Raw genomic sequence first — 22965 nt, 5'->3', positions numbered from 1 at the left:
TGTATATATACACACATATATATACATACAGCTGGATTAACACTAGACCTTGTTTTTGAAAGAGGGTCTCATAGTATAGTCTTGGCTCACCTAGAACTTGCTATGTAGGCCAGTCTGGCTTTGAACTTGCAGAGATCCACCTGCCTCTACTTCCTGAGTGCTGGGATTAAAGGTGTGCACCACCATGACTGACAGCAATAGACCATTTCTTAATTTTTCTTGATCAGAATGTGGTTGTGGTTTCTATGTTGATATGAAAATCAAAGATACATTAGTTTGATAAATCATATGTAGCTGTACAAGTGAACATTGCATTTAAAAGGTACTATAGTAATGAAGAATATTTTAAAATTGTTTATTTTTATGTTATGTGTGTGAATGTTTTGCCTGTGTGTATGTAAGTGTGCCTATGTCATGCAATGCCTGCAGAGGCCAGAAGAGCACATTGGATCCCCTGGAACTGGAGTTGTGGACAGTTATTAGCCTCCATGTGGGTGCTGGGAATGGAACGCAGGTTGTCTGCAGGAGCCGGAAGTGCTCTTAACTGCTGAGTTATTTCTCCAGCCCCGTAAAGAATATTTTGAGTATTTAGTCTAGAGCCTGTTTGCATTACAAACTCATTTTACATGCATTACAATTGGGAAAATGCAAGGGTGGAATTTTTAATTAGTTGAATTCTTCCAGAGGTCTAGATGATAATTTCTCTCTTTTCCTTCTATAAACTAGAATCCAAGTAAGGAATGTGAACCTTATCGAAGAAGTGAAGACAAACCAATTGCTCCTTGTGGAGCTATTGCCAACAGCATGTTTAATGGTATGATAGATACAAACATTGACACAGATATCAACATAGATAAATTAGGACAAGTTGTGTGGTCTTATACAGTTAATAGTCTAGTGAATATGAATGAAATTGAGGAATTCAACTTTAAGGTAAATGCTCAGATATTGATTGGGGTTTTAATGTGTTATGACTTCATTTTGGCTATTATATTTAAGAATGAATTTCTGTCTCTGAAAAGAAAATCTAATCTTCCTGTTTCTTACATATATAAAAAGATAGGATGCCATTTCTAGTGATTTTTAATTAAATTTATTTTTGTTTTTGGGTTTTTTAGACAGGGTTTCTCTGTTAGCTCCAGCTGCCTTGGAATTTGCTATGTATGCCAGGCTGGCCTCGATCTCATAGAGATCCACCTGCCTCTGCCTCCAGAGTGCTAGGATTAAAGGAATGCGCCAACCACGCCTGGCTTCATTTCTGTTTTTACAAAAGAGCTGTAGTTGGTCATTTAGTTATACATTGTCTGGAGGAAATGTTATATAAACCATAAATGCAAACTATTTTGAATTTTGTAATGTTACTATTAAAAGCCCTCAAAAGAAGCAAGTAAAATTAACTTTGTACCCAAAGTAGTACCATTTCAGCGTATAAGTTATTGAAGCTGGGTGTGGTGGTGCACGCCTTTAATCCCAGCACTTGGGAGGCAGAGGCAGGTGGATCTTTGTGAGTTTGAGGCCAGCCTGGTCTACATAATGAGTTCCAGGACAGCTGGGGCTACAAGGAGACCCTGTCTCAAAAAGACAAAAAAGAAAAAAAAGTTATTGAAATGCTTAGCATGCTTTATACTAAGTCCCTGGGAGCTGATGTGTATTATACGCTTATAGAACATGTTCATTTGTACTAACTACATTTCAGGAGCTCAGTAGCCATGTGTGGTTACAGAGTACAGCAAAATGCAGAAGCCAAGGGCTACAGCAATGTAGTAGTATTGGAAGAAAGAGAAGAGAGGAAGAACTAACTACATTGCAGTTTTATTTGGGTTAATATTAAAATTTAGTCTTATCAGTTAACCTTTTAGGAAAGTAACCTAGAGCTGTAGTGAGTAAAGGAAAACCTGTGCAGAATTCATAGTTCATTTACATCTGGATAAAGAACAAATGCTAATCTGTACCTTCTCCATTCTGCTTTTGGGGTGAATCCCAGATCCACGGTTCTCAGAATAAAATCAAGTGCTTTGGATTTTTAGTAGGTGTTAGTAATATCTTCTATTTCTTGTTTCTTGTGCTTAGATACATTAGAATTGTTTCTGGTTACCAATGAATCTGATCTCACCCTTACACCTATTACTTTGAAAAAGAAAGGTATTGCTTGGTGGACAGATAAAAATGTGAAATTCAGAAATCCACCTGGAGCAGGAAGCCTTGAAGAAAAATTTAAAGGTAAAACATTGCTGATATGTCCCAAAGCTAGGGGTTTTAGTTAAATAACTTAAATTTTGTCTTCACAGTTTTAAAAACAATTTTAAAAAAAATAGCATTTTCTTTCTTAACTTCACACCAAGTTAGGTAGGTGCACTAAAATGCATTAAAACTGTAAAGGAAATATATACTTTTAATTATAAATTGAATTTCTTTTGTGTTTTCTTATAAGCATTTTGGCAATAATCTTTATAAAGTGCAACAAAGTTTGTTTTAAATCAGCCCCTATTATTTATAATCCAAATTTATTTTATTTAGTTTCCATACTGCCTTAATTTCATAGTGCAATATTTCTTTTTTAAAAATTTATTTGTGTGCATGCCCGCCACAGTGCATTTGAGGCAGTCAGAGAACAACTTATGAGTGTCATCTCCTTCCACCATTTGGGGAATTGAACTCAGGTCATCAGACTTAGTGGATTTTTTTTTTTTTTTTTAAAGTCAGGGTCTCACTGTGCAGCCCTGACTGGCCTGGAACTTACTATGTAGACAAGGCTGGCCTCAAACTCATAAATATCTGCCTGACTCTGCCTCTGGAGTGCTGAGTTAAAGACATACACCACTACACCCAGCTTCCCATAACACTTCCTAACATTATATTTTGTCATTAAATAATCTGCCTTTTACGTAATGTGCTTTTTATATTCTCTTTAGGTATCAACCAAGTCTCTCTCATTTTTTTAAAGACTATTTTATTGAGTTTTTGTGTATTTCATACAATATATCTTAATCATATTTGGACCCCCGTCCCCTTTTTGTCCCCCCACCCCCACCGGATTGCATGCATTCTGTCATATAATATATTCAGCCGAGTCCTTTAAATTTTTGTTATAGGAGGAATTGGTCTTTCTTTAGATTTTTAAGACCTCTTTAGAGATGGGCTGACTAGACTTCAGTGGATCAATTTGCAGTGAAGGACATCTGGATGCAAATGCATGGCTGGATAGCACTTAACATGTATGGTCAAATGCATGAGATCTGGTGGGGAGGCTAGAGGGGCATGGATGGGGAGGGGTCTAAATTTGAAGAACTTGTATGAAATTACAACAGCTCAATACAAAATAAAAAAGACATCTTTAGAATATGAATATATTTATCTTTGAAAATAAGAAAAATGCTCAGATTGTGTTTTGTGCCTCTTTTGTGCCTCTTTTAATATTATGAATTTTCATTGAAACAATTAATAGAATTACAAATTTTGTTTCTACATCCCTCTCTTTCCTCCACTTATTTTTAAGATACCACAAAGCCAGTAAACTGGCATCAACCAGTATACAAGCTAGACACAGATGAAGATAATAATGGGTTTATAAATGAGGACTTTATTGTTTGGATGCGTACTGCAGCATTACCTACTTTTCGTAAGTTGTATCGTCTTATAGAACGCAGAAGTGATTTACATCCAACATTACCAGCTGGACAATACTATTTGAACATCACATACAGTATCCTTTTTTGGTTATGTGTTCAGATTTGTAGAGCTTCAAAGGATATGCATTGCCATGTGTCAGGTGTGTGACATGTTACTTTGTGCTTTAGTTTTGACTTATTTTTTTTTAGTTTTATTTATTATTTTATTTCTGTGCATGAGTGTATTGCTTGCATGTAGGTAGGTGCACCCGTGTCATGTAATGCCTGCAGAGATCAGAAGAAGGTATCAGATCCTCTGGAACTGGAGTTATGAATGGTTGTTAGCAGCCATGTGGGTGCTGGGAACTGAACCCGGCTCCTCTGCAAGAGCAGCCAGTGCTCTTAACCACTGGGCCATCTCTCCAGCCCCTGGTTTTATTTTATTTTATTTTATTTATTTCCTGGTTTTATTTTATTTTATTTATTTTTTTTTTGTGGTGCTGGTAATTGAACCTCATGCTTCCACATGCATAGATGCCAAGTTTTTTATTTTAATTTGAAAACCTTATTTATTATTATTGTGTATCAGTGTGTGATGTGCATGTGTGTGCTGTGGTTCACATGTGGAAGAGGGAAATTTTGTGAAGTTGATTCTCTTCCTTCTACTTTTTAAAATATGAGTTATAGGGATTGAACTCAAGTTATCAGGCTGGCACAGCAAACACCTTTATTTGCTGAATCGTCTCGCCAGCCCAGATGCAAAGTCTTATGAGAAGGAAATAATGGGAAGCTCCTTTCATCCTAAAGGAAGTTCCACGTTTTTAACCCATTTTTTACATATTCCAGTATTTAACCCATTTTTTACATATACTGTGATTATAAAGAGTCCCAGATACTAGCATTTTAAAATGCTTATGAATCTTTGCATTTTAAAAATTTTATAAAATCTGTATGAGCCACTAATAGTTTGGTTTTATAGTAAATTATTAGCCAATTTTCAAAATAGAGATTATTTTTGGTTCCTAGCCTCTTGGTGATTCACTTGAATATGCAGCTGAATATACCGGAACACTGGCAGACCATGCCTTTGAGTCTAGGCCCATGTGGGAGCAATTTTGGACTCACAGACTCAATTCAGGTACAGCCAGGAAGAACATAACTCTGAAGGGCCAGCCAAAATATTAGGCAGCTCTCACAGTTAGCGTCTAAAGAGGTCTAGTAAATAATAGTGGCAAGTGCTAGTGGGCAGCCTGACACGGTAAGGGAAGTCTGGAGCGCTGGAAATTCTCATTGACAGTTCTTGTGCCCAGCAGTGAGAGGAGAGCTTGTAGGAATGATGCAGGACATCTCAAAGACTGGCCAGACAGGAACCTGAGCTTGCAGAACATCGAGAGTTAATTACAAAAGTGGAAGAGAAGGCGAGAACTAGGTACTAGAGTGAGAGAGGAGTCCTTGGAGTGTTGGATTAAAGTCATTCCTGCCTCAGGTTAAGATTTAGAAGAACCAACCCTGCCTTTTGGACTCCAAGGACTTCATCTGTGGGGACAGAGAGTTGCAGGTGTACCTCTTTTCAGTAGTTGTAGTTTTGTTTACTCTGCTGCCATCACCCTAGAACTGACCCGTGTTGCTAACTGATCCATATACTGTTGTCACCTTTCTTGTATCTCCTTAGCTAAGCTGACTGCTGTACCGTTCTAGCTATTAGTTCTGTCAGAGCATGATTTTGTCATTGTTCACATCAGCAAGGTAAAACTTCGGCATCATTTCTTTGTGACCCTGTACCCAGAGTCTTCTCAACCTTAATAGCTTCATACTTAAACATGCTTTTTGAATTTACTGAGACTTCTGATTTTCTGATGCTTCTGTTTTCTCTTGGTCTATCAATATCTTCTTGTGTGGGCTTCACTGCAGTTCATCTGAAGTATTTTTTCACATTATATTACTTTGAAGCCTTTAGCCTTTCTTAGGGTAATAAAAGTAAAACTATCTGAGACACTGTATAAATCTGAGTTTTGTTTTGGTTAAATATTTTGGCTTTTAGTAGTAACATTTAGTTTGCTAAATTAGGTGTGGGACTATTACTCAGAAGTGGAGTGCTTGCTGTGGGTTCAATCTTTAGTACCACACACAGAGAAAATTTGCTAATTAGCCTATTTATTTATTGTGATTCAGAAATATGGGCCAGGTACCTGTATATCAGAATATTTAAATGAATTACAATTAAATGGTAACTTTAAAACTTATTTTAAACGTAATTGCAGAGAGGAAGTCTTCCTATACCCTCTTCAGATTACCCAGTACATTCTTTTGATGGACGAAAACGGATGATCTTGAGCACTATTTCATGGATGGGAGGAAAAAATCCATTTTTGGGAATTGCGTACATCACTATTGGATCCATCTCCTTTCTTCTGGGAGTTGTACTACTAGTAATTAATCATAAATATAGAAATAGTAGTAATACTGCTGACATCACCATTTAATTTTATATTCTGAAAACAAATCTACTGCATGTGCGTCAAGGCCAGTCCTGTTCAACCTAGCTTTCAAATGCTGATGTCTGGGTAGTATGTCATTTTGAAGTTGGCACCTAACTTTCTTTTATAAAAACAGCCTTTGTCCTTTGCTTCTTATGTATGGATGACTTAATGAAAATATAGGATGGGTATAAAGATTAGCTATATTGATCATATCAATATTGTAACTGCTAAAATGCATTCTAATGTCTGCTTTATATTGGGACAGGCCACGTGATGCATAGAGCCTCTTTCATGTGAAATGTGTCTACTGCTTAAATGTTTATGCTGTTGATAGTATATTGACATACAATGCTGTATATGTGTGCCTGTTGTGTGAAGAAAGGGATTCTGAGATATGTGAGTGTAATGACTTGCTAACCTTTCAAGATTGAGTTACAGAAAGATTGAAGAAAGACTAAATATAAATAAAACACTTCATCATTTTCATGTGTCATGTGTAAAGGCTTAAAAGTACCTCTTTGTTGAGGTGGTTCATGTGTTCAGTTTCTCTATTACAGTTCTTTGTTAAGTATGGCTTTGATTTCAGAGGACATACTTGCCTTGGCCAGCATAGAAATTAATATCCAAAGAGGTCAGGTAGGTCTTGGATAGAATTTTAAATTCCTCTTCATTTGGCTACAGTGTCACATTCCAGGTTCCCAGTTCACCTGCAATGCTTTCACATGTGATTCTTTCCCTTGGAGCTTATATTTCATAAGGGAAGAAGGACTATAGGTGAGATGGGAAAGGTGCTTGGCACATCTTCATCTGCCCGATCTGTAAACTAGATGTAAATTCTTAAAGGAGACTGTATTTAATGTTAATGGAGTATTTAATGTTAACATGATTACTTCTGCATTGGAAATACCTCAGGCTGTTCTTATTTGGCAGGTAAGTGTTTTGACTTAGCAACTAATCTATCCCCCAAAAATTGAAATCCTAATATCCTCCATATTTCATTAAATTTTTGCATATAGGGCAAATAAATGTGGATATGTATACACATTCTCTTTAGTGAAGGTGATGTTTTGGTCAGTTTTCCTAAGATACCTTAAAAAGTTGTTCGATAAATTTCTTAAATTCTGGGGGTTTTGGAATATGTACATGATAAATTATATCTGATTAAGTTCCTTTATTTTCCAGCTAGAATTATTTAATCTTTATTGAATAAATGCTGTAATTTATTTGCTATGGAACTTCTTGAAGTGATTGTAAACTACATCCACATGCATGAAAATGTGCATCAGAGGTGACTTAATTGCATTGAAATTCCTTTTTTTTTACACTAAAATAACTCATATTTATGTAGAAGAATGCTTGTGTATTCAGAATTTGTACTGGTTTCCTTCAGTTATGTTTGAATAAGGTTTGGTAATATATCATTTTGACCAATACATGCTTTAAAAATAAATAAAAATAATATAATGGTTCATGGTAGAAATGTGCCACACTTAAGTTTTGTATAATATGAAATTCAATTAAAAGAACTTGTAATTCATGATGACTTCTAACTTATAAAAATATTACTTGCATGAAATTTCTGTGGACATGGATTCTTCTTTAAAAATACTCTTTTGTCAGTCCTTCTGAATACTGTTATTTTGAACATTTTTCCTCTTGGACATGGTGGTGTTTCTTTTTTGGGATTCTTTGTAAGAGGTTGGCTGTTTCTTCAGCCTTTATGGATTGAATATGCTGTTCAAAGAGGACTACCATCCTGCATCTCCTTTTCTAACAGTACCAAGGGTTCTCTAAGCTGAGGAGATCTAGCATTTTCACATCTATGGAAAAGATGGAAATTTCAAAAATACAACTGAAGCTTTATCATTTTACAAGTACATTCTCTATTTTCTGCCGTTTGAACTGTAAAGGATTCATATATGAAGAATATGGACGTTCATATTTAAGAAACACTGATGTCATTAAGGCAACTAAGTAGAAGACTTAGAAAAAAATGCATTAATTTGCAAGGAAATATTTTGTCATATTTTTTCCAGTTGAAAAATTATTCAGTAGGCAAAAGCTAAGAGATTTCATTGACATCATAAGGCAGTTTAAGATAAACTGGGAAAATAACTACTAATGGAGAATCATTCAACTAAGAGTCAAGTGAATATTATTTGTTTAGTTACAGAGTTTATATGTAACCTTAAAAGTTACATTCTGTTAGTATGTTTTGTATTAATAAAAGTGAACAAAATTAATTGTGCTATGTTTAAGTGTCTTGCTAAAATAACAGTGTCCCTTTGTTGTTGCTAATGGTTAGTACTCAGTTTGAATCTGTGGCTAGTGAGTCCAGATTTTAACTTCTCCACATGTGTATTTGATAAAACGTCACCAATTGTTAAATTATTATATTAGCATTTATTATCACTCTGACAACAGAAATCACATGGCTTATTTATTACTAAGGGACATTCTTATCAGGAAGTGGTGACATGTTACCTGAGCTATAGGCAGTCTGGCTAAGGTTGATATTCTCTGGAGGGCAATGTCTGGTAAACAGGAGGAGAGGTACCCCCTCGATGATGAAAGTAATTTCATTGCAGAGCACACAAACAAGAACCCGAACTGCTAAGGAGAGGCTGAGAGGCAGCCTCAGGACCACTGTTCAGCCTGCTGCTTCCTACTTCACACAAACATTGAGAGTTAATATAATGCTTTTCTTTGTTTAAATTGTAAAGTTATTTGTGAACATGGCAGTTTTAAGTGTGGAAGGAGTGAAAAAATGCTGCTGTTGGAGTTTCGATGTGTAAATGCCTGTTTGAGAGTTGGATGATTACTTTTAGAACCCACTTTTAGCTCATGCACCCACCAGTCAGTAAACATGAAAAACATTTCTCCTAATGTCATTTGAAATCTCAAAATAAATATATTGTCTAAAACCAAATGAGACCATGTGACCTTATTTGCTTTTGTATCTCTATATGTCAAAGTAATGTGTATACAGTTTTAAGAGTCAAACAGTGATGTTCTAAGATGGTATGATAAAAAAGAAAGAATAGCCCTTGATTGAAATTTCTTTTTATTCCCAGAGACACTCACTTTTGCTCCAAAAGATTTTTGTTAGTCATCTCACTTCATATAAATATGTCTACTTAACTATTGTTTTAGTTTTACACTTATCTTCTTGATGATTATTTAATTACATCTTAGTGTTTAGTAAATGCATTCACTATTGTTTAATTATGACTATAAGAGTAATTAATACTGGGGCTGGAGAGATGGCTGAGCAGTTAAGAGCACTGACTGCTCTTGCAGAGGACTTGAGGACCTGGATTCGATTCCCAGCACCCACATGGAGGCTAGGAACCCTTCTTAAAACACCAGTTCCAGGGGAATCCGAAGCTCTCTTCTGACCACGGCATTGCATGACATGGGTGCGCTCACATATATGCAGGCAATACACTCATTCACATAAAAATAATAAAATATTTTTTAAAAACTATGCTTTTATCACTAGTTTTGAAGGTGCTTTTTTTTTTTCTTTTCTTTTTTTTGTACTCTCATACAGATAAAGTTCCTGTTTTGTGCTAGAGAAATCTGTGTTGCGGGTGTCCTGGGGCCCTCTGGGTCGGGGCAGAGTTGGCGCAGAGTCATGACACAGACACCGGGAGTCAGGTGAGAAGCAGGCAGTGCGAGCAGCTGCAGACTCGTTTATTGCAAATATGGGGCTCCCTTATATCCCCACTCCCGGTGTCCCATTGGTTCATTGATAGGTCGTGTCTGTTCCTCATTGGCTCTCTGTGTCAGGCCCTTTTCGTGTCAGCCCTCTCTATGTCTTTTGGCAGAACACAGGTTTGACTCAGCTGGATGTTTTTGGCATGTTTGCAGCACGCATGCGCAGGTTGTTCAGGCCTCACTATGGCTCAACTGAGAGGGCCAATGAGGATCAGACATGATCCGAGAAAACCTACTGGGACCAATGGGACGCTGGGAGGGGGGATATAAGGGAGCCTCATATCCGCAGTAAATGAGTCTGCAGCTGCTTGCACTGCCTGCTTCTCACCTGACTCGGGAGTCTGCGTCGTGACTCTGCACCGACTCTATCCCCGCCTGGAGGGCCCCAGGACACCTACAACATGTGGCTCCCAAAGTGGGTTCCCCATGCTGACATGGGCATTGACCTTGGGTTCTGGCCATGGTTGTGGTAGCCACTTTTCTCTTCTGGACTGTGTTCTTTGTACTTTTCTGCGGCCCGTGCATTGACCGCTCCAGAGACCAGTCTTAGTTTCGCTTTCACCACCCGCAACCCCCTGGGCACCAATCCCCCACTTCGGTGTTGTGAGATGCCCCTGCCTGAAGTTTCGGTAAGTCGGCCCCTATGTGTTACATGTGCCTTCGGTTCTCCCGTGGGTGAGCGTGAGAACCCCCACCTTCCCTTTTCCCTCCCTCGTCCTGTCAATTAGGGAGGTACACATTTTGCTTTTGGTTTGCCAGGCTCCTCCACATAAAGGCTGACCCTCTAGGAGGCAGAACCCAGGAGCGGCCTGACCCCATCCGGAGACACCGCGTGGGCATACGACCATGGCCTAATGAACCACAGAAGTCCCCCACTGAGCATAAGACATCTGGGTCCGACACCTCTTTGTCTTAGAATTAACATGGGTAATCTGCCCCCCAGCTGCAGAGAACCCCAAATCAAGGCATTAAAATCCCTCCTTGTCATCCGAGGTCTTAAAACCAATGACCTAGATGCTTTCTGGAATGAGGCTACCATCCTTTCACCATAGGTCACCCCCGAGAACATGTGGGACCCTGACCTCTGGATGCCCATTCTTTTCCTTGCTAGGAAGCGCCAGGTCTCCTCAGGTGTCGTCCCACCTGCCTCGTTAGTCCCCATTCTCCTGGTCATCATAGCTAGCCTAATTCCTTTGGTCCTACTCATCCTTGTCAAGTGTCTCTTCCAGCATGCCTGACGGGAAAAACGCATCAACAGAGCCACACTCCAGGTCCTCTTGGCACTTCAACACACAGGCCACAATCCTCCCTGTGAGGTCCTACAGGCCTGGCTCACAGGGAAATCCATCAGGGCTCTGAACAATTGCCTTCCCCACTCACCCTGGTGGGCTCATACCCAGGGAGGTTGCCCTTTGAGGGCCGGTGGTCAATGGCTGGTAAGAGCTTGCTAACCAAGCCAACCTAAGACAGGCATGGTCCATAATACTGGGGACACCCTGAGGTGGGGCCAACAATGCCAAGGCTAGGAATCTTGGCTCCCACTAGAGCTTCACAAAAAGAAAACGTGTGGATGTGTAGGAGGAAGTGGCCTGAACAACCTGTGCATGTGTGCTGGAAACGTGCCAAAAACATCCAGCTGAATCAAACCCTGTGTTCTGCCAAAAGACATAGAGACGGCTGATGCAAAAAGGGCCAATGAGGAACAGACATGACCTATCAATGGACCAATGGGACACCCGGAGGGGGGATATAAGGGAGCCCCATATCCTCAATAAATGAGTCTGCAACTGCTCGCACTGCCTGCTTCTCACCTGACTTCGCGCGGACGCTACCCCCGGCTGGAGGGCCCCAGGACACCCGCAACAATTCTGCAGTTGTTCACACCGCCCTGGTTCTGGTTCTCTCTTGGTGGCCTGCATGGATACTATCCCATGACCCTCTCTGCCTTCCACATTATTTGAGACAGAATCTCTTTGTTGTTCACTGCTGAGTATGCCAGTCTTGCTGGCACTAAACTGCCACAGATTCTCCTATCTCTTCCCCAACCTTGCCTTAGGATTATAGACACATGCTACCCATCCCACTTGGCATGTGTTCTTGAGATTTGAATGCAGGTCCTCATACTTAGGCAACCAGTCCCTTACCCACTGATCCTCCCCAGCCCATATTACTGCTTTTGTTTCCTACTTTGTTGCATTAAGATTTTTGTGTTACTTTTGGTGTTCTCTTGTTCATAATGACAACCTTCCTCATATCTCTAGCTCATTTGTAGAATTACATGTATGTGGTTGTGAGGTAGGGTTTGTGCACATGAGTGCAGGTGCCCCACAGGCCAGAGGCATCAGATTCCCTGGAGCTGGAGTTACAGGCAGTTGTGAACCACTGAATGTGGGTGATGGGAATCTCAAGTCAGATCCTCTAGAAGAACAGCAAGTGTTCTTAATTGCCCAGCCATCCAGCCACTTTCTAGCTATTCTGGACACTCTTATTAGACCCCAAAACTTTGAAACTGTTGTATAGGATGGGCATGGTAAGTGATAGCTTTCACTTTTCCATTCAGCAAACTGTTAACCCTGTGAATGATGAAAAGCTTAGGTAAGTAACAGAGTTGGCAGGTTAGTATTCTAGGTAGACTGCATTTTCAGAAGCACCATGTGAGGGAATGATTAGTAGGGATACAGTTCTTTTAAGTAGGGCCTTTTCTTTAGGGCTAATTCGTTTCTCTACAGGAGAAACTCTAGTGTGATGCTCGAGGAGGGTCAGTTTTCTTCCTTTTAACCTGTTTGCTTGTTGTCTACCTGACTTTGATCTCTATTTGACATGTTTCCCTGTGCCTGGATCTCTCCTTTCTACCTTGTTGTCATCCGTTAATTCCTATGGATAAAAATTCTTTCGTCTCTTGAACCTGTGGGACACTGTTGGATATTAATTTTTTGAGAATTTCATACTGTGCATTTTAATCATATTTGTACTATAGCTGGCCTGGAACTCATTGTGTAGAACAGGCTGGCCTCAAACACAGAGATCCACCTGCCTCTGTGGATTAAAGGTGTGCACCACCTCACCTAGCTTCCTTTTTTCTTTAATAGCCCACCAAGTTCAGTTTGTACTAACCATAAACTCATGAGTGTAGGTCCACCCACTGGAGTGTGGTTGACCTATTAGGGTCAACCTTAAAGAAAACTGTCTTTTGCTCTCCCAGAAGCCATCAACTGTTTATAGCTTCCCAGTGATGATGGCTCATGAGCCCCTCCACCCTCCATTCTAGAATGCTTACTGGCTTGATCTTGTGCAGGCAACCACAGCTGCTATGAGGTCATGAGTGTAGCAGTCCTGTTATATCTAGAACACAGGGTTTGGCTTCTGTTCTCTCCAACCTTTGGTTCCTACAGCCTCCCTCCTCCTTCCATGTTGGCCCCTGAGTCCTGGGGGGGGGCATGACATAGCTTGTCCCATTTGTGACTGAGCACTTATTTTGCACACTTTCATCAGTTGAAAGCTGCTTCTTTAACCACTATTTCAACAAAGAAACTTCGCTGATGAGAACTGGAGAGCTGCATTAATCTCTATAGAAATATGAGTTTAGATGTTCTATTTTGCAAAATAATAATAGTAGGTTCACCACCGGGGCCTGTGAGCTCTCCAGCCATGGATTCTTGGCCAGATTTACAGCTTGGTTGAGAAGAATAAGGTCTTAGAGATCTGGCCTTTTGTTGAGTACATTTTTCACTTGGTTATTTTTAGGTCTGTTCTTGATTCCAACTTTTACCTCCAAATCTAAGCTTCTGAGAGCCTGTGTACCATGCTTCATCTTGATTCCCTCTTACCACCTATAGATGGAAGCTTCCTCTACCCATCTACACCACATCTACTTTTAACTCCATAAATTTGTTAAAGTTGCTTATATCCCTGTCTTATCTATTGCGGCCTTAAACATTTTTTTTTAAGATTATATGATACTACATAGTTCCAGGCCAGCCAGGGCCATACTGTCTCAAAAAAAAAAACCACGATTATATGGTAAACTTTGCTATTTTTCCAGTCCTATAAGCTCTGAGGTTTTTTTATTTTTTAAAAAAACTTAAATTGAATTTCATACATGCATATAAGGTGTTTTGATCAAATCCATGCCCACTCCCTCCCCTCCAACTCCTCCCTGTCTCCCTATTGTTGTTGCCTGCCTTGGTGGGCTAGCTACTTGAGGACTCTCTATTGGGGGCAGGGGGAGAGTAGGCACGAAATCAATGGTGCAGATTTCAGGAGACTCACTCGGCAGTTAGCAAGCAAGCTCGTTTATTGCATACACATGGCTTTCCTTTATACCCCTTACTCCACCCCCATTGGTCCCACAAGCCGAGTTGTCTAACGATCATTGGTGTGACAGCTGCATCATCAGTCTCCGGTTTGGATGGCAGGTATCTGGTCTACAGAAGTAAACTGCGGAAGAGTGGCATGCCTGCGCAAAAGCCTCCAGGTCCGAGGCCTGGCCGATACTCTCGAGCCTCCTCCTACATTTCCACCCTTTTGTTTTTATTAAAAGGCAGTCCAGCGGGAGTCAGGGTGCTACCTGACATCTTTACCTCTGCCTCGAGATGCCCTCAGTATTATGGACTGTGTCTGTCTTAGGTTGTTCTTACTCTGGGCATAAGCCTTACCCATCATGGGAGCATGCATTTAGCCCATGCATGGCCTGTCTTAGGTTGGCTTATCCCTGCAGAGTCTTACCCATCATTGATCATCATCCCTCAAAAAGGTATTGTCTTGGGGCATCTGCCAGGGTAGAGGGCTAGTTTAGGAGGAGGCCTCATGTATCTGAGTGAGTCAAACTTGAATGACCTCCTGTGGAGGGCCATGGTCCTGGCACTGTAAGGCCATGAGGACCTGAAGGGTTGTTTTGTTGATGGTCTGCTGGTGATGAATGTGGGTCAGGACGCACCTGAGAATGAATAAGACAAGGAGGACAACACCTCCAACTATTAGATAGGTTAGTAGCCATGAAGGATCAAAGAGCCTCTTTAGGTTTTTCCAGATCTTTGTGAAGAGACCTATTTGTAACGGAAGGACTGAGGCCCTCTTTAAGTTTAATTATGTAATTTGGTTTGTTAGAATTGATGAGTAATTAAGAAAGTCCTGAGACCAAGGACCCTGGAGAAAATTGGCCAGTTTGAGCCTGGCTTCCATGGCATTATGCACTTGATATGGAGTTAGGCACATTGTTTTGAACCTGGGATCGCAGGCCAGTAGGGCCATTTCTTGTACCATGGCAAGCTCCTCCGCAACTAAGTCTATCTGTTGTTGGAGGATGAATACGGCTTGGTATTGGTGCTGGTTGATAACCGATTGAGTGTGAAGCACCGTGGCAGAGCGTTCCACCATTTGATTAAGTGTCTCCACCGTGGTAGTGCTCTGAGTAAGGGCCACAGCAGCAATAGTGGTGCCGGCTAGGGATGCAACAATTGCAGTGACTATCATAGCAGTAATGCTGAAATCACATCTCTTGCAAGAAAGAGTACCAAGCTCCATTTGCTCCATAAGCGCAATAGTATGAAAATGGGTTGCGTTACTAACAGGCACCCAAATGGCAGTTGGTTCATGCAGAAAGAGAATGACATACGCTGGGTAATGCCAGCAAGCAGCCAGAACACAGGTGGTATTGGGGGCAGTGCAATTAAGGTAGTCCCCTGGATCAGTACAGACATTGGCCGGTAGCATGACATATGGGGGCCTAACACAAACGGGTGGGAGACAGACTAATGGGGTGCTTGCGAATAATTTTGGGCCTAGGAGTGTAGGACTCATTTCTGACTTATATATGAGCCATTAAAATAGCAGGTCCCCCTGGCAAAAAGCAAAGGACGTAAGTCCAGGCAGGTGTGGGGGCTGCAAAGGTCCCAGTTGCTGAACAGGGGGTCACACGCTGAAGGGCTAACTTTGCTCCCACATGGGTGGTAATAGGCGAATGGCCTCCAGGAGCCCAGCGCTCGCCTAGACAGTGTGCTCTTGAAGTCACAAAAGGGCAGAGAGGCCATGGGGGGCTGTGGGTGACAGCGTTGCCATTGAAGAGGAAGGTGCACACGAGTGGATATGGAGCTCGTACGCAGACAACGAGATAATGGAAGGCAATAGATTTTAGGGCAGAGGGAATGGGTAGGTATCAATGGAGGATTTGTCCCACCTGAAGCTCCGAGAGCTGCGAGGACAGCGGCCTCACTGTTGGTATTCATAACAGGGGAGAGTACTTGAAGGCCAACCATCATGCCTGAGGTCTGGTTGCCAATATAATCATGGACAGTTAGTTTAAACAAGCCAAAACATGAGGAGACATTGACTCGATTTGACATGAAGTCTCTCAGACTGAAGCAAAGTGACCCATTTAAGAGCCAGGTGCCATTGACAGGGGCCTGGGTGTAGACGGGGTCCATCATGGGGAGGTCAAGTGTTATCATTCGTGGTGTAAAGGACAGGAAAGGCTGGAGACTGCACGGCCATGGGCATGACTATAGGTGGTGAAGGGACCAATGCCCAGAGATCTGCCATGAGAGACTGCGGCATAGTATTACATACCACCATGGTGACCATGAGGGCTGCAAGTCCTTGAGTTCCTGTTGATCTATTGTGGGGCGCATGTCCCTTGCTGGCACCCATAATGGTTTAGTCTCACCCAGTGGGAAGACACAAGCATACCCTTGCCCATGCGTCAACAGGGGGGCTGGTGGTTGCTATTGACAAGTGATGGGGTCCTTCCATCTTACAAGTGGTAGGGGGGTGGGCTGAGGCATAGCAGCCCAATGTTTGTATGCAGGGCTCAAGCCCTTGTCATCAAAGGACAGGAAATTGATATGGAACAGAGTTTCTATTAGGGCTAGGTGAGGATCTTGCTTTGATTCTGGGGTAGCAAGTTTTTGAAGTGTCTCTTTGAGAGCCCTGTTTGATCTTTCCACAACAGCCTGTCCCTGAGGATTGTAAGGGATCCCAAAGGTATGCCTGATTTTCCAAGTGGCAAGAAAGGATTGGAATTGTTGGGAGGCGTAGGCAGGTCCACTGTCAGTCTTTAGGGCCCAAGGGACAACCATGATCACCATGGCCGCTGTGACGGCTTTGATGGCATGCATAGCTCTTTCACCCGTCTGTGCAATAGCAAAAACAAAAGAGGAGCAAGTGTCCATGATGATGTGGATGTACTTAAGGTTGCTAAAAGAGGAAAAATGAGTCATCCATTTGCCAAAGGGCATTGGGTAGGAGACCACGTGGGTTTACTCCATGACGATTGAGGGGTCCCAAAGGGGCAAGGGGTGCGCAAGAGGTGCAGATTCTATTCAGGTGTTTGCATTGGGAGATGGGCAGCTCAGGGAGGAGAAAGGTGCAAATTTTGAGGGGAAAGGTGAAATTGTTGATGTAGTAACCAGCCTGTTCCAGAAGGGGGACCTCAACCGACATTATCTGTGTATCAACCTTGTCATTGCCTTTGGCCAAAATACCAGGGAGGTTGGAATGAGATCTGATATGGGAGATATACCAGGGGTGTTGTCTATTTTCCAAGAGGTCTTGAACAGATTTCATGGTTAGATATATGGGGTCATTATGTTCCTTGAGTTGCGCAAAGGGTAGGCATTTAACTGCCTGAATTGCATACTGACTGTCAGAGAAGATATTTACAGGTTCCTCCTGGCATAAATCAAGGACTTTTAACAGAGCTAGGAGCTCTCCCACCTGAACAGATCCAGGATTGGACTGAATGAAATGGGTATCATCCCTCCCAACTCACTGGAGTACAACACCAAAGTGCTGTTTGTTAGCACAGTAAAGGCTATGATGGCGGAGGGAAGGGGGTTTTTACACAGATGAGCATAAGGTAACACTGAAATCTCCAAGGAGGACAAGGCTGTGAGAGGCCTATCTTGGGGAAGGTGATTGTCTAGTTCCCCTGTAAAGCCAGCCCTCATCTGTTGAAAGGCCAGCGAGTCTGATCAAAGGGGCTGAGAGCGCTTTAGGGAAAAGGGCAGGATGATCTTGTCAGGCTCTTTTCCAAAGACTCATCTCGCTGTATGCTGTGCCTTAAGGGCCAAATTAAAGGTAACATCAAATTTGGAATTTACTCTATGGAGGTCAGAGGTGGCCAAGTGTATCCAGAGTAGTGGACCCTCCTGCCAGATGGCACCTAGCACATCTCCTTTTGTCCATAGACTCAAGGCCAAAAGCGGTCTGGAGGGGTCAAAGCAGTGAAGCGAGGCTAAGAGTGGCTAATCTTACCTATGAGGGCTTTTGCCTGCTCTGTCATGATTACCCTATCTGACGGGGACGAATGTCCCTCCAGGAGTGAGAATAGGGCACACATCTCCTCATCAGGGATGGGCAAGAACTGTTTTAGCCAATTGACAGTGCCATAGAGTTCCTGCAGGCCAGAGAGTGTGTATGTATCCCGCAGAATGGGAGTGGTGGAGAGGGGTCTAATCCTTGAGGTAATGTTATAGCCTAGGAAAGCAAAGGGCTGCACATGCTGCAACTTATCAGGTGCAATGCAGAGATCTAGGGTATGCAGATCAGCAAGCAAGTGGGGGAGAATATTCTCTGAGACAGAAGGAGAAGGGTGTGCCAGGAAAATGTCATCCATGTAGTGGATGACAAAAATGTCCTTGGGAATGTTGGCCAGGGCTTTATGGACATAAATTTGGCATAGAGCAGGACTGTTTTTCATGCCTTGGGGCAAGACTTTCCAGTGAAATCTATCGGCTGACCTCTGCAGATTGGGTTCCCAGACAGTGAATGCAAAGCAGGATCTGTCTTGAGGGGCCAGTGGGATTTGAAAGCAGTCCTTAATATCCAGGATTATTATGTGAAAGGGTGGGGGAATGGCAGCTGGATGGGGCAGGCCTGCCTGTAGCGGGCCCATTTTTTCCATTTGAGCATTGACTGCTCATAGATCCTGAAGTCTAAACTTTCCTGACTTTTTCTTTATGAAAAAAAATGGGAGTATTCTGTTTGCTGGTGGAGGGTTCTATATGATCAAGATGGAGTTGTTGGTCCACTAGGGCTTTGAGATCAGACAGTTTAAATTCAATAATAGGCCACTGGTCCACCCAGACAGGATCATCAGAGAGCCATGTGAGTGGGATGGGCTCAGGAACCCTAGGGGGAGCTGATCCCAGGTGGGCAGTGGCCGTTAGGATTGGGGATGATGGGGTGGGGGAGAAGAGCGACCAGACAGGCCCGGGAAATCATGGGCAATGACATCCTCATAGAAGGCCCTGTCGTCCGTTGTATTGACAACACCCATGTCCTCCAGTAGGTCACGGCCCCAAAGATTAAGACACGTCTGCAACAATGGGATGGAAGCGGCCTTGATTACCATCTAAGTCTTTCCAATGAATGGAATACACTGTGGATAGAGTGGGCTGTTGGCTGCTTACACCCATAACAGGTGGGCCAGACTTAAACTTCCAGTGGGGGAAACAAAGGGCTTCATTATTAGTGAGAATGGAAACATCAGCTCCAGTATCTACCAAGCCTTTAACGGCAGTGTCATCCAGAAAGATTGTGGAAACACGGGGAGTATCCAAAAGACCCCTGGTGACTGGCACGTCCCTCTTATTGTTGAGGCTGCGAGTTGCCCCTGTTGGAGTTTAAAGGTTATTTTTGTGGATTAGAGCAGCAGTCTCTGACCCAGTGGAAGCCCTTGTTGCATTTAGGGCATCTAGTGTAAGGACAAGTCTTAGGGCAGTCTCGTTGCAAATGGCCAGGTTGGTCACACCCCCAGCAAGACTTATCTGGGGGGCCAGTGCCAGTGTTGTAAGATTTTTCCTTGGACAGGAGAGCCTCCAATTAGGCTGTAAGGGCGGCAATGGGGCCGCTCTCTGGATTAAGATCTTTGGTTGCCATTATCCATTTGTGAATGTCCTCACTATGCACTGTGGTGACCATATTGTGAGTGGGGGTGTTAAGCCCCTCCCAGGCAAGCTGTTTGATTAGCATATCTCGGGTAGGACCTGCTTCAACCCTCCTCTCAACTACCTCATTGACCCAAGCGAGGAAATCAATGAACGACTCATTGGACAGCTGAATGAGGTTGCGGAAATATGCAGAGGGGTCACGAGGGGGGGGGTGCAAGCTTTTAGAGCCCTGAAGGCCAGGCCAATGGTGGACTGGGAGACAAGGTCAATGTATTGACTACGGCCAGTAAGCATGTCCAAGGTGATATTGAGGCCATATTAAATATTAAGTTGGGCCTGTGTCTCAGCCTGATCATAATAGGCCGAGTGCCAGCTCAGAAAAACAGAAGACTTGAGTACAGCCTTGGACAAATTATGCCAGTCATAGTGGGTTTGTAGCTGCATTGCCCACTGGCGGAGGACCTGTTTAAAGTAGGGGGAGTCCAGGCCGGACTCATTAGCAGCCTTACGAATCAGAGAAAGGTCTGTAAGAGGAATAGGAACCCAGGGCTGATTGGCTGCATTACGACCTACATTGACAGGAAAAGCAAAAGTGGAAAGAGCCGGGTTGCGGCGCTGAGGCGCTGGAGCAGGAAGCACAGGTGGAGGCGACACAGAGGGAGTAGGAAAGGACTCTGGAGGGGCAGCAGGTTGAGACAGCAGCAGAGGAACAGGGAGCTCCCCCCGACAAGGGTAGATGGGGGGGTAGTGTCGCGGGGAGGCTCGCGAGGAAGAGTGGAATGGCGGGGCTTGGGCGGGGGATTTAGTGGCTCGTCCTCATCAGAGCCATCATTAAATGGCACATTGGGCAGTGTCTGGATGGAGAAGGCCGCCATCTTTTGTCTATCAGAGTGTTCACTGAATGACTTTAAGATGTCTTCAGTGGACCCTGACCTGAGGCAGCCCAAAATACCAAGGAGGATGGGAACAAAGGAGGCGGGTGGTCCCTTACCTTCCTGAACCTCTCGTTTCCTAGTAAGGAAAAGGACCCTCATCCACACGTCTGGATCCCACATGTCTCGGGACAAAACCGAAGCCTCAATCCAGAATTGATCCAATTCTATCTTTTTTACCTTAAGGCCACGTGTGACAAGCAGGGACCTAAGGCAGTAATTTGAGGCTCTTTACAGTGAGAGGGGAAGGTACCCATGATTGAGAAGAGGAAACAACACAGAGGTTTTGGATCAGAGTGTCCTGTGCTTAGTGGGGGACTTCCACGGTTTCGTAGGCCACGGCCGTATGCCCACATGGTGTCTCCAGAGGACAGGAGCCTGTTGGGAAGCTCCTGGTCGGTCCCATTTCCTGGGGGGCCCTTATGTGGAAACACCTGGTGGACCGAAAAGGAAGGTATGTGCTTCCCTACCAAGGATGGACAAACGAACAGACAAATGATCACAAACACATGGAAGGGGCCTACTCACCAAAAAACAGTTGAAGGGGACCAAGACCGGTCGACAGAGAAAACAGAGAAATCAACTCAGGCCCCATGGAGGCAATGGTGGTAGAAGAGCACAAAAATCGCACCCCAGAAAATGACAGAAGCAAGCACCATGATGACCAGGATCCAAGTGAGGTCTGTGAAGGCCACATTGGGCGCCAGATGTTGTTGCTGCCTGCCTTAGTGGGCTAGCTACTTGAGGACTCTCTTTTGGGGGCAGGGGAAGTGTAGGCATGAAATCAATGGCGCAGATTTCAGGAGACTCACTCGGCAGTTAGCAAGCAAGCTCGTTTATTGCTTACACATGGCTTTCCTTTATACCCCTTACTCCTCCCCCACTGGTCTTGCAAGCCAAGTTGTCTAATGATCATTGGTGACAGCTGCATCATCAGTCTCTGGTCTGGGTGGCAGGTATCTGGTTAACCATCTATGGAAGCAAACTGCGGAAGAGTGGCGCCTGCCCAAAAGCCTCCAGGTCCGAGGCCTGGCCGATACTCTTGAGTCTCCTCCTACATCTCCCCATCACTTTTTTCTGATAACTTTGCTCCTGAGGTTTTTTTGTTTTATTTTTTAAGGTTTATATTTTATGTGTATGAGTGTTTGGCTGCTTGTATCTATTAGTATGTAAATGTACCACATGCATGCAGTGCATAGGGAGGCCAGAAGAGGGCAATGGATCTCCTGGAACTGGAGTTCCAGACAGTTGCTTGCTGCCATGTGGGTGCTGGGAACAACCCTGGACCTCTGGAAGAGCAGCCAGTGCTTTCAACTACTGAATCATCTCTCCAGCCCAGCTCTGTGAGTTTTAACACCATAATAAGATACTGAGTAGGTAGTGTCCAAAAACCTCCTGTGAGCATCTTTTCAGAAGTCCCATTTCCCCTTGGAAACCACTGCTTTGTTCTGTATTCCCAGAGCTTTGTCTTCTACAATGTTATAAATGGCACCATAGTATATGTAACTTTTTGAAACCAGTTTCTTTAATGTAGCATAATACCTTTGAGGTTAATCTAACGTGATGTGTTTGTCAGCTTTTCGTATGCCTTTTTCATTCCTTTTGTTTTATTGCAGTAGGAAGGAGAGAGAAACTCTTGGGGGTCAGTCTTTGATATATGGTAATGAGGAAGAAGACTGAACTCAAGAAGCCTGATATGTCACTTTGTTTCCAGCACCAGAAATTGAGAAAATAGTTTTTCAAATATATGTTAAATGATATTTGAGCTTCCTTTCTGCCCCACTTTAGAATCAGTAGTCTATAATAATCCTGGAGTGTGTTTCCTTTCTTTTTCACAGCTCAGCTAGTAAAACAGCAGTTTATAGTTTCTCATTTTCAATTTCAGTCAGTCCTTCATGTCATAATTGTACTGCACAGTTACTGTCACCTGTCTGAAAGATTCGGTAGAAATACTAGAAGCAGACTGCTAGGCTATTTAATACTGAACAGCTGTGTTTTTATATTGCTTCCATTATGTGTTCTTTATAAAATAGGGATTTCAGGACCGACTTGACATTTTGTTTTGAGGAATAAAGTCATGGATGAAAAGCATGTAGCACAAAGTACAGCAAAGTAGGTACTCAATGAATCATTTCCATTCCTGTCTTTGAAACCATACAAATTTCCCTTGATCTCAATCTTTTTGTTCTGTTTGATGGACATGTTCTTTTCCATCCTTAATCTTTGACTTCTGTGAATAACTCTCCTCATTTTTCCCTGTTGATCTTCCTTAGTTTCCTTTGTCTGTTAGTTATGCTCAGCATATAAAATACTGGAAGTTTTCGAGATTGTTTACTGA

General features: G+C 42.9%; 1 protein-coding gene across 1 annotated transcript in view; it reads left to right on the top strand.

Moving 5' to 3' along the window:
* The window catches only part of Tmem30a (transmembrane protein 30A), a 29799-nt gene extending 20782 nt beyond the window's left edge, over nucleotides 1-9017 (top strand). The window contains exons 4-7 of the mRNA XM_008827060.3: nucleotides 727-814; nucleotides 2071-2220; nucleotides 3497-3703; nucleotides 5898-9017. Coding sequence (XP_008825282.1) covers nucleotides 727-814; nucleotides 2071-2220; nucleotides 3497-3703; nucleotides 5898-6091 — 639 coding nt within the window. The 3' untranslated portion in view covers nucleotides 6092-9017. The remainder of the gene's footprint in view (nucleotides 1-726; nucleotides 815-2070; nucleotides 2221-3496; nucleotides 3704-5897) is intronic.
* Nucleotides 9018-22965: the final 13948 nt, after the last annotated feature.

The sequence above is a fragment of the Nannospalax galili genome, unplaced genomic scaffold, assembly GCF_000622305.1.
Source record: "Nannospalax galili isolate Female #2095 unplaced genomic scaffold, S.galili_v1.0 scaffold512, whole genome shotgun sequence".
Lineage (NCBI taxonomy): Eukaryota > Metazoa > Chordata > Mammalia > Rodentia > Spalacidae > Nannospalax > Nannospalax galili.
The sequence above is the reverse complement of the archived record's forward strand: the minus strand, read 5'-3'. Positions and strand labels throughout refer to the sequence as shown.